Here is a 13,152-nt window from a genome sequence, read left to right on the forward strand (position 1 = left end):
AGACATCTAACTTACTTTCATATTTTCTTGTGGTTTCAGGGATTCCCTTGACTCTTCCCCTTCCTTTAAAACCTTTAGCTTTACTTGGAATGATAAAAGAAGGTGGTTCTCCTCATTTGCATAGGACAACATTTTGCATGATCAAGGCACTTTTTTTTCATCTTCCTATACTTATTTGACTACTTTAAAAACCATGGAAGCAGTATCCGGTCTGAGTGCCAAGATGGAACAACATCTAAGATGCTTGCCACACAACTCCATGGTGATCTACACTGGAAGTGCTCATGAATAATATCTCTTTCTATTTTCCAAAACTTTTTATCAAACTTAGTCCAGCTTCATTTTTCTTTTCTTTTCTTTCTTTCTTTTTTTTTAATTGAGAAAATGCTGCTGAGCCAATCAGCCTGGTAGTAGCTCTGGTGAAATTTGCTCAATTAAAGTTCAAAAGACATGGCTCTAGATGGGTTTCTTTAAACTTCACAGACCTAGACTTGGACCCAAAACCTGGCATGAGTGGAAGAAAGCCTGGAACAGAAGTCACCTTTCTTCAGCTAATTGCTCATCACTACTAACCACAGAAATCATCACTTACGCTCCTAAAGGGAGAGGATCGTTTAATAAATCATACAATTTTACGCTCTTGTTGAGTGAAATGTATTTTGCACAGTGAAAACTAGGGGAGGACCACACGAATGTTGACTTCTTATTTTTCTTAAGCTGGACCATTCCAAATTTGTAACTATTCTTACGGTAAGATTTTCCTCTGGGAAGCTGATTTCACTGGGTTCGGCTTTCTTCAACGAGCCGTATATCATAGGCAAATCTCAGTCTTCCTACACAATGCATCTGACTTGGTTGAAACAAATACAAGGAGGTATATCTGCTCATGTCAACCTGGGATTAGAAAGGTCACCTCTCACAATGCTTCTACCACACTGGTACCTGCTGCCAGAACTTGGGGTATGGTACGTACATATTGCCTGAAACAATATACCTCCCCTCTCTACCAGAAAATAGCTTTCACCTCCTCATACCTAATTCTTTACAGATGCCCCTTATTACATTCTTGTCAATATTTGCAGAATACACAACTCAGCAAGTATTTATCAGGCACCTACATTACAGACACTAGAAAGAGACAATGAGTTCTGGATCTCAGGGAGCAATACCAGGGCGATGGTAATTGCTCATTGATATCTGTAGATGAGGTAGAAAACATATTTTAAGTGAGTCATGAAAACAAAGTGTTCCTGGGCTAAAAACGAGTAAAAGACAAGGAACTGAGCAAAGCCCTCTTGGAAAAAAGGTCATGTAAGATTGCAATATTTTTTATTATATCTTTTTTCCTTTTACAAAAGTGACACATGTTCATTAGGCTTAGTAATTGAAAGAAAGAAGAAAGTAAAAATCTCTTACAATTCTACTATCCAGAAATAATCGAACATTTTAATATATATCTTTCCAGGTATTTCTGTGTGTATTTATATTTACATATTGGAGATCAGAGTATATATTATTCTAAACACATTTGTAATTTAAAAGAAGATCAAGAGCATTTTCCAATGCCAGTAAACATTCTCTTAGACACTTTCCATGGTAGCATATTCCATTGTATGACTCTAGCATAATTTATTTGACCTTAGTTTCTACCTTTGGACACCTACTAAAAAATTCCGTGATATTTTGCTACTACAAATTATTTCAAATAAAATAGTGATACATTGTCCTTATTTTTTCTTTAGGATAAAACCCCTAGAAAGATGTATAATATTCCACATATTCATAGGGCTTCAGATACAGAACGGTCAAAGTCTCACTCGCCCATACAGCACATCTGAATTAGGAAAAGGGGTCCCCTGTAAGCCAACACAGCTCTCTGGGCAAACAGCTTGAAAAGCACATGATGAGAAATTTTTTCAAGGTACCCATTATGGACATATAGTTTGGTGAATCCAGAGCAAACTAGATAAGGGTTTCATTTGACCTATAGATCTTAAACAGATAGGATCTCAGTCAATCATACAAGACAGACCCTAGAAAGGCTGGATCAGTATAGATTGCTAATTCTAGACATACAGTTAGCAATTTATATCTTCTATTTGTTTTCTGTGGTTACCTGCAGTCTGTTTTGCCACTATTTTTAAAATGAGAAGAAATGAATTGATTTTTGCTTATTGCTTTTGAAGAGCTCACTATATAAACTTTTTCCCCAAAAGGTATTTTAATTATTTTAAGAGATATTCATAAAACAAAAGAGAAGTTTTATATAAAAAGGCTAGTGACAAGAATAGTTCCAATTAGGGAGAACATCAGATGTAAAAACACATCAGGAAGAAAGCACAGGATGTGTTTGGAAAACATCAAGTCTTGAGTTGAAGCATAGAATGTGCATAGAGGAAAAGTAATAAAAATCTGATTGTAAAACACTGGCATTAAATTGGATAGAGTCTTAATTCACTTGAAAAAGGGGAGCCATTTTGTTTTGGAGTAAAAAAGTGATGTGAAATGATCAGAACTATAAAATGTAATCAGGCCACAGGCCATGGGATGGGCCAGAATGGTGGAGAAGCCAGCCGGGAAGTAATCGAAATTCCCTAGGTGAGCTATCACAAAGCCTGAATGGGCGAGGGTCACTTAGAATGAAAATCAGGGAAGAACACAACAAACAATTTGAATTGAAGGACAGAGATCAACGAAAGAGAAGCACCATTTCATGTCTAAATGACCAAAATTATAATATCCTTAATAGAAACAAGGGAGAAGTGGAGGGGTGGGGTGGGATGAGAATCCTGGTTGTAGATATATTGAGAACAATTAGATAAACCCACCAGGAGTGTAAGAAAGAGAACTATAAACCTCATCAGTGCTTAGCTGGTCCTCTGGATGAAATTGCAGGCCTCTTAAAACTAAGGCTCTGGCATCTTTACTTTCCTTCCCTCAGTACCTAGGAAAAACTCTGCTTCCATGGATAGTTAAGCAGGAGTCCTGACAACATTTTCCGGAGACTTTTTCCATTCATCTTGATTGCTAGATTTCTCAACATCTTACAACAGTACCTCTTTCTTCTCAAAGCTAGGACTCCTTGTTCTCAATTTAATGAGGAGGAATAAAATACAGAAAATTATGCTCAGGTAGATTCTCACAGAAAATGTTATTTCTAATTGCAAATGTAATTTAAGCAAAGAGGAGGGATTTCAAATTCCACATCTGCAACTTGTTCCCAGATGAGCATTACTGAGAATGTATTGGGCATTACTGAATATTAATTTCCTAAATTTTGGTCTGCATCCCAGAATCTAGTTTCAAATATAACCACTTACTGAATGGCTAGACTTCACAAAGGCCCTGGCAACCTGGTCAGAAGGCACCGGGATACTGGGGCTTTCTCTGAAGCTGTGTCACACAACTGAGTGAGAGTCAGTAGACCTGTACCACCAAATAGAGCCTCTCTTCACAATTGGCTTCAGTGTTTCCATCTATAAACCAAGGAGGCTGGCTAACTCTCAGATTCTATGTTGGACTTGAAATCCATCCATCCATCCATCTATCCATCCATCCATCATCCGATTGCTGAATGCCAACAATGTGTAAGAGTTGAAGCCCCATTTGTGTAGTTTTCCACATAATGCCATTTCTTACCTGATCATAGTAACGCAGGTAGTATTTCACGACATAGTCCACCAGATTAATCCCATTATCCTAGGTTTAAAAGAGAAGCTTAAATGAAAATCATTCACATGAGACTCTGCTGTATTATACAGCTGAGAGCCAAAAATCTCAGTTTATGACCTGAACACTTTTAGTCTGTGATACCTGGTCCTAATTCTGAGACCGGCAAGATTTCTCTCTCTCCTCCTTGTCCCATCCATTTTTTATGGCATCCATGCAAAGAAATAACACTACCAAAGAAATAACACTACACTGCTCTTTGTGGGGTAAAAATCCCCCAAATAATCCATAAGATCTCTGAGGTCATGGCTAAAACAAACAAACAAACTAACTAACTAACTAACTAACTAACTAACTAAATAAATAAATAAAACACAGTCTCTATATTTTCTGGCATAAAGCCAAGACAGGAGGGGGCAGGGGAGTGCTAAAGGGAACCAGGGACTAGAACAGAAAACCATCCCTCCCTTCCCACCTTTCAAAAGATGTGTGTTCTTAATGGTGTGAAAAACAATCAGGACAGCTTAAAAGGAATGCCATGCCACTTTATGACCCTGGGAGGCCAGGCCCTCCCACAAGGCAGCCTTTGAGTCTTGTTCACATGGATCTAATTCTAATTTGCCTCTGTGTTTCCCCTCCCTCCACTCCCACTGCCCCCACATAAGATGCCTAGGTATGGCTGGTTGTTTCTAAAGACGTGGCTCTGCAGGGGTGTGGAGCCAAATGATAATCAGGCTCAGGGAGTTTGACAGTAACCTCCTGCCTGATTGTTGTGGGCAAAAGGGTTAGTCAAATGCTCACCTCAGCATTGGTCCATTCACAGGAATGAATAAATTACAAGTGGCCAACAACAAATTCAAGCCTTGTGCTATGGCTAATATCATATGCTGTTTTATTCTCTCACTGCAATTCAACATCTAATTGCATTTTAAAGCAAACAAATATGTAGTGGGAATTTTGCCATCAAAATAAGATCAAACATTTTTAAAAAAGCTATTTTATTCCAAAGTCAAAAGAAAGCAAAGGAAAAGTATATGGTTATGGGGAAGACAGAGATAAATGGAACAATCAGAAATAGGTTTTCTTTTTTTAAAATTAAAGGGATAGAGGGAAAATAATGGCAGATCATAGACATTTATTACAAAACAAATAAATACCCGACTTTTGACATCCTTGAGTTTGGGCAGAATTTCTAAGCTGTATCCATCTGCTTGTCCCCGAGTCCTATTTCCTCCATTCATATAATTTCCAAAAGCCAGAATGAGAGCTAAAATATCCTTCACACTCTTCATGTGCAGCAAGCCCTGTGATGACAAACACCAATGATTATGCAGCTGAACTCCAAATATAACTATGTCCATTCAACAACAAGTATTTATTGAGTACCCAATAGGCTGTTTGGTGGCATGTTACCAACAGAATTAACAGTTAGCAAGATGGAAAATAAACTTTAAGCCTTAAGTGTCTTTTAAAAAATACATTAAGAGTCATCATTTCCTATCCTTTCAATGAATTATAATATGCGTGGGTTAAATATTAGTATTTGTATTTCCATTTGAGCCAGTTTTATTTTGTAAATACTTGAAAGTATTTATAAATTCAGGAAAGAGAGTTGTTATAGTTAGGTTTCACATTCGATGACTTGCAAGTAGAAAGGGGTTTAATATCATTTGAGGATCTGTTTTTGGACTATTATCTATGTAAAGAGTACAGTTAAGTGTAGGGTAGTTATAATAACATGTCAATTCTTCCTTATTTGTGGTTCTAACCCTCAGAGGTGAACTACAATCATGTAGTTCAAGGCCAGAGGCTACCTGTATTAAGTGTTTGCTGATATGTCTATTCACTGTTATCATTTCAAGCTGCTTAGAGTTTTCTTTGCTCCCCATTTCATTTTCATTTCATTTCTCTCTCTCTCTCTCTCTCTCTCTCTCTCTCTCTCTGCTTCAAGTACAAACTTCAAATAGATAGTTTTCCCCCTTTCTCTATAGTCTTAGTTGGCTTTCTTTTATTTTAGGAAAAGAAATCCAAATGCAGCTCTAGGCTGACTTCTGCTCCTAGCTCTCTGAGCACTATTAAAGGGTACATATTCTACTTTGGTATATATGCCTTCCTTATTGAAATCTTTTATATTTTAGAAAGAAAAAAATAATGCCTTCAGATAAATAACTAAGTATTAAACTAAAAGCTACAGTATTTGTGGAGAGTGTTCTTAGGGACATGGGTCATTGGGAGAAAAAGCCAAATGCTAGAATTTAACTTTATAATGAATACCAATGTGGTAAAGCCAACAAAAATTTATTTGCTCATCACTCATTATCATAATCATTTGTTTCCTTTAACAAATCTCTAGAATCTTTTTATTTCACCATGTAGCACATTTCAGATGATCAAATTCATGGGTCTGAGGCAAAACCTCTTTTGGATCCAGACAGTGAGTAAAAAATAAACTCTACTATTGGGGTTGGTGTTAAATGGCCAGTATGTACATTGGAAGGTGTTTGGAATATTTGAGAAGAAATCTGTAAGAATGACATTTTTTTCCCTCTCTCCTTTTCTCTCTCCCTCTCCCTTGCACTTCATCTGCATGCACACACACACTCACACTTAGGCAGGATAATAGTCACAGCTATACTTAGAAAAACACACAATCTTAAACCCAAAAAGTTTTGGCAAAGGGACTCTAGCTGACCTCTCCCCACTCCTAGCTTCCTCCTTTACCCCTAATAAGGACAAAGTTGTCTTTTTAAATTAGACAGCAACATACCTTAGAAGCTCGTGTGATGATCTCTACCTTTCGATGCAAGGAGGTGATGCCTTCGGAAAAAACAGATCTGAAGATGATACACTGGGCACGCTCAGCAAAATTAGGGATCTGGGCTAATTCACGTAAAAATCTGTAAAAATTAAGAAGGAATCATCTAGCTTCATATAAAATCATAAGGAAAGTAAAGAGACAGCTGGAAAAGATCCATCATGAGAGCATTCCTTATTTGACAATTAATTTAACAAACTTAAAAGGTACCAGGCTAACTTAAGCAACTCTAAGGCGATGTGTTCTACTGTGGATAACAAAGCCACTTTTCAAAAAATGGGTTTTTATGGTAGTAAATAAATGCATAGGGGCCAGTCAGCATAGCTCAGTGGTTGAACGTCGACCTATGAACAAAAAGGTCATGGTTCAATTCCCAGTCAGGGCACATGCCTGGGTTGTGGGCTCGATCCCCAGTGTGGGGTGTGTAGGAGGCAGCCGATCAATGATTCTTTGTCATCATTGATGTTTCTATCGCTCTTTCTCTTACTCTCTGAAATCAATAAAATACATAGTTAAAAATAAATGCCTGGTATATAAATTACTTTAGGAACAGAAAATTAATGCAATTATAATGAACCACAACAAGTTATCTATCTCCTGCTACCCAATTAAGAGACTAAACCCAAATGAGAAGTGTTAGCCTTTAAGGCATGAGAAAATATATACAATATACTTGCTGTATAATGCAGCATTCTCTAAGGATATATTTATACAGGCTGAGTAAAGTGAGGACTGGAGACAAGTGGTACAAAATCTCTTACTGAAGTGAGATTTTTGCTTAATGAATTAGATAATAGTCGATAATGTCCCTATTCTGCAGATATTTGTTTACTCTTCCACATCAACTTACCTATATAAACAGAGCTCAGTGCTTGGAACAAAGCAGCACTCATTAAGTGGACACAATCTAAAGCTGCTTAAAAACTGTGGCAAGGCAGATCTTAAAGCTAAAGGCGAGTACTAACCTACACACAAAAGCTCACTGTCTGAGCAGTTGGGCACCGGTACCCTTTGCAAAATTAAGTTGGAAGAACTACATACTCTCCTGGCCAATCACCAGAGGAAGGGGCATAAAACTAAACGGGTGGAAAGAGTTGGATGTGAACTCAGAAAAGGAGGGAATCCACTAACAGCAATTAAATTCATTTTGGGGTCGAAATGATTATTACCTGATATTTCTGAAAGCCTCGGTCAACTCATAACATCATTACTTTGACATTTTGCAATCTTTGCCCAAGAATGCTTGCGAAGCTGGGGCCTCCTACTTTCCATGCCTGAAGAAATTTCCTTAGCTAATACTCAGTGCCTCTTTTACTTTTTTTTTTTTTTTAGGGAGCTCTGGGTGTTAATAAGATTCTAATTATCAGCTGTTTTTCTTATTTATCCCACAAGCAGGTAATATCTACTTTAAAAATTTTTTTTCTTGATTGGATTTCCTATATTTAATCTTCTAAGCTAACTCTTCTCATTGTGTTTTTTTTTTTTTATTGATTTTTAGAGAGAGAGGAAGGAAGAGAGGCAGAGAGACAAAAACCTCAATGCCAGAGCGAGACATCTATTGGCCGCCCCCTGCATGCCTTCCACTAGCGTTTTAAGCCACAACCTGGGCATGTGCTCCGAACGGGAATTGAACCAGGGACGCCTCAGTGCACAGGACAACACCCAACCGAGCCACACCAGCCAGGGCTCCTCTTCTTTTTTGTTTTTAAATGACACAGAGATGAAGTAAAGAATCCCCATAAAGAAGCCACACCTCTGTTTTAAATTTCTGTAATGGATTATTATGAAAATCATGTAATGGGATATAAAACCCATACGATTTCTGATTAGGACAAGATGAAGAAATTACATGTTTATGTAAATTGTTTCTTCATAAAATTAGTATTAAACCACTGATTTATTTATAACTAGAATTAGGGGTACCACCAGTTTTCACAAATATGAGTAGTAAAAAGCTTGTGGGACAGGGGCATTTGGCACTGTGGTGACTCAGGGAATTTAGTTACTCAGATGCTGCTGAGAGCTACCTCAAGGGAAGTGCCCTGCATTCCTTCCTCTCCCAAATGTGACCGTGAGGCTCTATTCCCAAGCAGGACCTGATCCCCAGCGTGTGCACACTTCCTAGAGTAAATGAACACAGAGTGAAGCATTTGCAGAGACTGTGTAAGAGAATATACTGCTCAACATCTCAACTCAGCAAGAAGGACACAGATGAAAAGAGCATGTTGCTTGAACAATTACTTATAGCTAGTTTCAGAACAGGAGGTTTGGGACCAACATAAGGAGACAAGCCCATAAGTTCACCAACTTATGTTACACAGCAAAGTAGAGCGGCAAGGCTGTCTCGGATTAAGGCTCCCTGGGATCCGGGCTAGCACCAGGAAGGCCTAGAGACTCTCAGAGCCAATGTGCTATGCACGGAGAAGGGTCTGACACATATGCAGAGTTGGAGGGGGGAGGGAAGTTCAGGAATTTTACATTTTTGGATAGAACTGTAGGAAATGCATCACAGAAAATCACCAAGTCACCAAGACTGATTTTGGTCTGTCCTCAAATGCATATGAAGGATTTACAGTGTGTCAGGCACCATGCTAGTACCTGAGGAAAGAATTTTACTTATACACAGCATCCTCTTGATAGCCTGAGAAATAAACCAACATTACCATGGAGTGTGACAAGTGCTCCCAGTGATGGGCTATAACAGGAGCTACGGAAGTCACATGCAGGGCACAAAGACAGAGCAGTGAGGGACCAGGTCAGCCAAGGTTCCCTGGAGCTCTCTCTAGATGACCTGCATGATATTTGTGGGGGAGATGAGGAGCAGTGAGATGCTAAAATGGGGCATGGTGTTCTAAAGAGTTTAAACTTTGTCTAAATGAATGTAGGGTTTTAAACAGAGGAGTGACCCTTTCAGCTTTCTGTTTTAGAAAATCACCATTGCCCTGGGTTGGCTGACTGATTGGCGGTGACAGCAGATCTGAGGCTGGAAGACCTATACAACCGCAGTTGCAATATTCTAAGAGGGAATGCAGGAGGGCCTGCAGTGTGAATGGAGAGGGAAAATGGATGAGAAAGCTACTAAGGTAGCAAGAACCAGAGTAACTGACCAATCCCAAAGGATTCTGAGTAGTGTCCACAATGACTTGTAAGTTTTTGACTTGGATACCTGGTGGAATGTGAAGATGTGATATAATGGGGAAGTGAATTTGGGGTGGGGGGAGATGATTTGTCACATTCTGTCCAAAAATAGCCATGCAAAGCTGTCAGAAATCATACCATACTCCTTTACCATTTATCTGGAAAAATATCAGAAGGATAAGTAACCTCAAGTGTCTGATAAATATCTTATCCCCCAATTGTGTTTTATTCGCTACCCATAAGAACTCTGAGTTTTGTAGTTTGGGTCTTGGTACTTAAGAATATTTATAGATTGATTTCCTTTGGACTTGTCTAACTTTATACCCTAGTGCCAGTAATAATTGGAACTACATACCCCCAAGGAAGCCTTTCTTTCCCCAGGTTAGGTTCATTTTCCCAGAAAGAGCTATACTTTCAGCCTGTATATAGGAGGGGAGTTCTACACCTCACATTGTGTTGGTCACTCATCCACAGTAGCAACTCAGCTGACAGGTGGAATGACATAATGTGTCCATTGGTTTTAAGGACCTGACATTTGGTTTATCATCACCCAAACTCCCAAATGGTATTATCTCAGGTGTGTGTGCACAAGGGATGTGTACACAACACCATTTCATGTTGTAATCTGTGTTCTTCCATAGAGGACTCCACTCTCAGAGCCTTGTTTCAGAATCCATGTATCTTCCCGAGGTAACTGTGGGCCCTAGTGGAGCATCCTGATAGGCTGTATATGGTGTCCTCACTCGGCCACAGAAAGCTTGCATCAGGCCCAATCAAACCCAAATCTCACCTCACCTCACCTCACCTCACCTCACCTCACGTCACCTCACCTCACCACCTCAAGGTCCTGTGTAAAGAGTCAAGGGCCATCTCTGAAGGGAGCAGCTTTCAACCTGATCCCAGGCGGATGACACCTTTATGGGAAATGGCTTTCTAAACCTGGCACTGGGGTGCAAGAAAGCTGATGAGGTGAGTAATGAGGCCAGTCTCTCCATGCTATGATTTATAGGACTGGGCACCACACGGTTCTTAGGAAATTGTAAAGCCAAGACTTCATATTTTCCAGTATGTACAACATGCGTACAGTCAACTAACTTGGAGCTAATGGCAAAGGAGTTGCCAGAAAATCAAACTCTGGCATAGATCAAACAAACGCTGTACTGTGCAGGAGATCGAAAGCAAAGGTGGCATTCACTCAAGCCTGAACTCCCCATCTCTGTGCCTTTCCCTCCAGCAACTGAACCCAGGCACATCACCTTACCAGGACAACACACAGGCCTCTCTGCTATCAGTCACAACTTAGCATGTCCAGGAAGCTGTTACAGTGACCATTTACAAACTTTAAAAATGGGCTTCAATCCAGATCATTGGGAGAGAAAGCAGGAATAATGAGTTATATGTAGCCTTGGCTGGTGTGGCTCAGTTGGTTAGGCATCATTCCAGGAATTGAGGGGTCACTGGTTCAATTCCAGGTCAGGGCACATGCCTGGGCTCTCCACTGGGGTGTGTGCAGGAAGTAGCTGATTGATGTGTGTGTCTCCTCCTCTCCCTTCTTCTCTCTCTAAAAATCAATTTAAAAATCTCAAAAAAAGTTATAATGCTAGAAAGGCATTAACACAAAAGGAAAAGGGGAATACTCCCAGTAACAAAAACCAACTGTTCATTTCACTGGGTCAGCCATGGCCATAGCTTAGAGCAGGTGTTGAAAATTTCAGCCCAGAGCCAAATTCAGCCCACCACTTGTTTTGTATGGCCCATCAACTAAGAATGGCTTTAACAATTTTAAATGGTTGAAAAACATCAGTAGAACGGTAACATTTCATGACATGTAAAATACATCAAGTTCAAATTTCAGTGTCTGTAAATACAATTTTATTGGGACATAGTCACACCCATTTGTTTATGCTTTTGCACTACAATAGCAGGCTTGAATAGTTCCAACAGATCGTATGGCCCACAAAGCCTAAAATAATTACTCTCTGGCTCCCTACCGGAAAAGTATGACAATTCTAGGCTTAGAGTAGCATTACTCAAGGTGGTATAGTTGGCCCTAACCAAATGCTTGTCCTTGTTAGGGATTAAATATTTGTGCCCCCAGTGATGAGAGGTAATTAGGTCATGAGGGTAGAATCCTCATGAGTGCAATTAATGCCCAGAGACACAAGAGCTTGCTTCCTCTCTTTGCTTTCTACTATGTAAGGCAGCGGTTCTCAACCTGTGGGTTGTGACCCCTTTGGGGTCAAATGACCCTTTCACAGGGGTCACCTAAGACCATTGGAAAACACATATATAATTACATGATGTGTTTGTGATTAATCACTAGGCTTTAATTATGTTCAATTTAACAATGAAAATACATCTTGCATATCAGATATTTACATTACAATTCATAACAGTAGCAAAATTATAGTTATGAAGTAGCAATGAAAATAATTTTATGGTTGGGGGTCACCACAACATGAGGAACTGTATTAAAAGGTCACGGCATTAGGAAGGTTGAGAACCACTGATGTAAGGATACAAAGAGAAGTCAGCAGTCCTATTCTGGCATCTTGAGCTTAGACTTCCAGCCTCTAGAACTCTGAGAAGTAAATTCCTGTTGTTTATCAGTCAACCAGTTTAGGGTATTTTGTAATAGCAGCCCAAGCTGACTAAGACAGTCTTCAAATACTCCCCATGGCCTTGTCAGTGTCCAAATATTCCATTATTAGTCACTTTTCAGTGATTAGCTTGTTCGTGGGGATTAGTTTATTGTATTAGGAAATAAGACTTGGGAGTGGACCACAGAATCCCTCAGCAGTGGGGGTTGATAAAGGGCATTGAAACTCTATTTGCATTAATTCACAATATTACTAGGTTTCATGAACTAACTGCGGGGGGTGGGGTGGGGGGGAGTCCTGACCTATGCTGCATGTGAGAACAATTCACCCAAGGTTCCCAAAATTATCATGAAGGTTCTTCAATAACTGAATAACCCTAGAAATCTCCTACTCAGCCCAGGCATCCAAGGGGCGAGGTGCATTCTAGAGCAGCGGTCGCCAACCGGTGGTCCGTGGGCCACTGATGGTCTGTGAGGTCTGAAAGGTTAGTGACCGTTGTTCTAAAGGACCCAAGGGCATGGCAGGAAGGTTTCTGTACAAGCCACTGAACCTCAGATGCCTCCAGGGCTGACTTGTTAGCCAAAACTTGATCACTCTTCTCTTTGTTTCCCACCCTTGCCTCCTCTAGGCTGAGAGGGGTGGCCTGAATTGGATATGAAGCACTCAAAACAGCAACAGGCAAAGGAGCCCTGTGGTTGCTCTGGACTCACTGCACATGTGCACAGAGTATGGACTTTGAGTCCCGGGTGGGGCCTGGGGGCTGCAGAGCCGCAGAAGCTTCTCTATGGTTTGCAGACCTAAGAGCCCAGCCAAGGACAAGAGTCACTCAGTTACACATTGGAGTTCTGGGTTTTCAAAGGATGTGACAGACACCCCAAACTATAGAGCAAACAACTCTTGATAGTGAATGGAGAGAAAAGCACACTCCAA

The 13,152-nt window shown here is 39.9% G+C and overlaps 1 protein-coding gene across 2 annotated transcripts in view; it reads right to left on the reverse strand.

The window, feature by feature from the left end:
- FMN1 (formin 1) overlaps positions 1-13,152 on the reverse strand; it is a 398,649-nt gene that overhangs the window by 125,941 nt on the left and 259,556 nt on the right. For both annotated transcript variants that reach the window (XM_015557593.1, XM_006778123.2), the window contains 3 exons: positions 6,437-6,566; positions 4,827-4,973; positions 3,640-3,699 (listed from right to left, as the gene is read on the reverse strand). In XM_015557593.1, the coding sequence (XP_015413079.1) occupies positions 3,640-3,699; positions 4,827-4,973; positions 6,437-6,566 (337 nt within the window). The remainder of the gene's footprint in view (positions 1-3,639; positions 3,700-4,826; positions 4,974-6,436; positions 6,567-13,152) is intronic.

Source organism: Myotis davidii, unplaced genomic scaffold (assembly GCF_000327345.1).
Source record: "Myotis davidii unplaced genomic scaffold, ASM32734v1 scaffold46, whole genome shotgun sequence".
NCBI classification, from domain to species: domain Eukaryota; kingdom Metazoa; phylum Chordata; class Mammalia; order Chiroptera; family Vespertilionidae; genus Myotis; species Myotis davidii.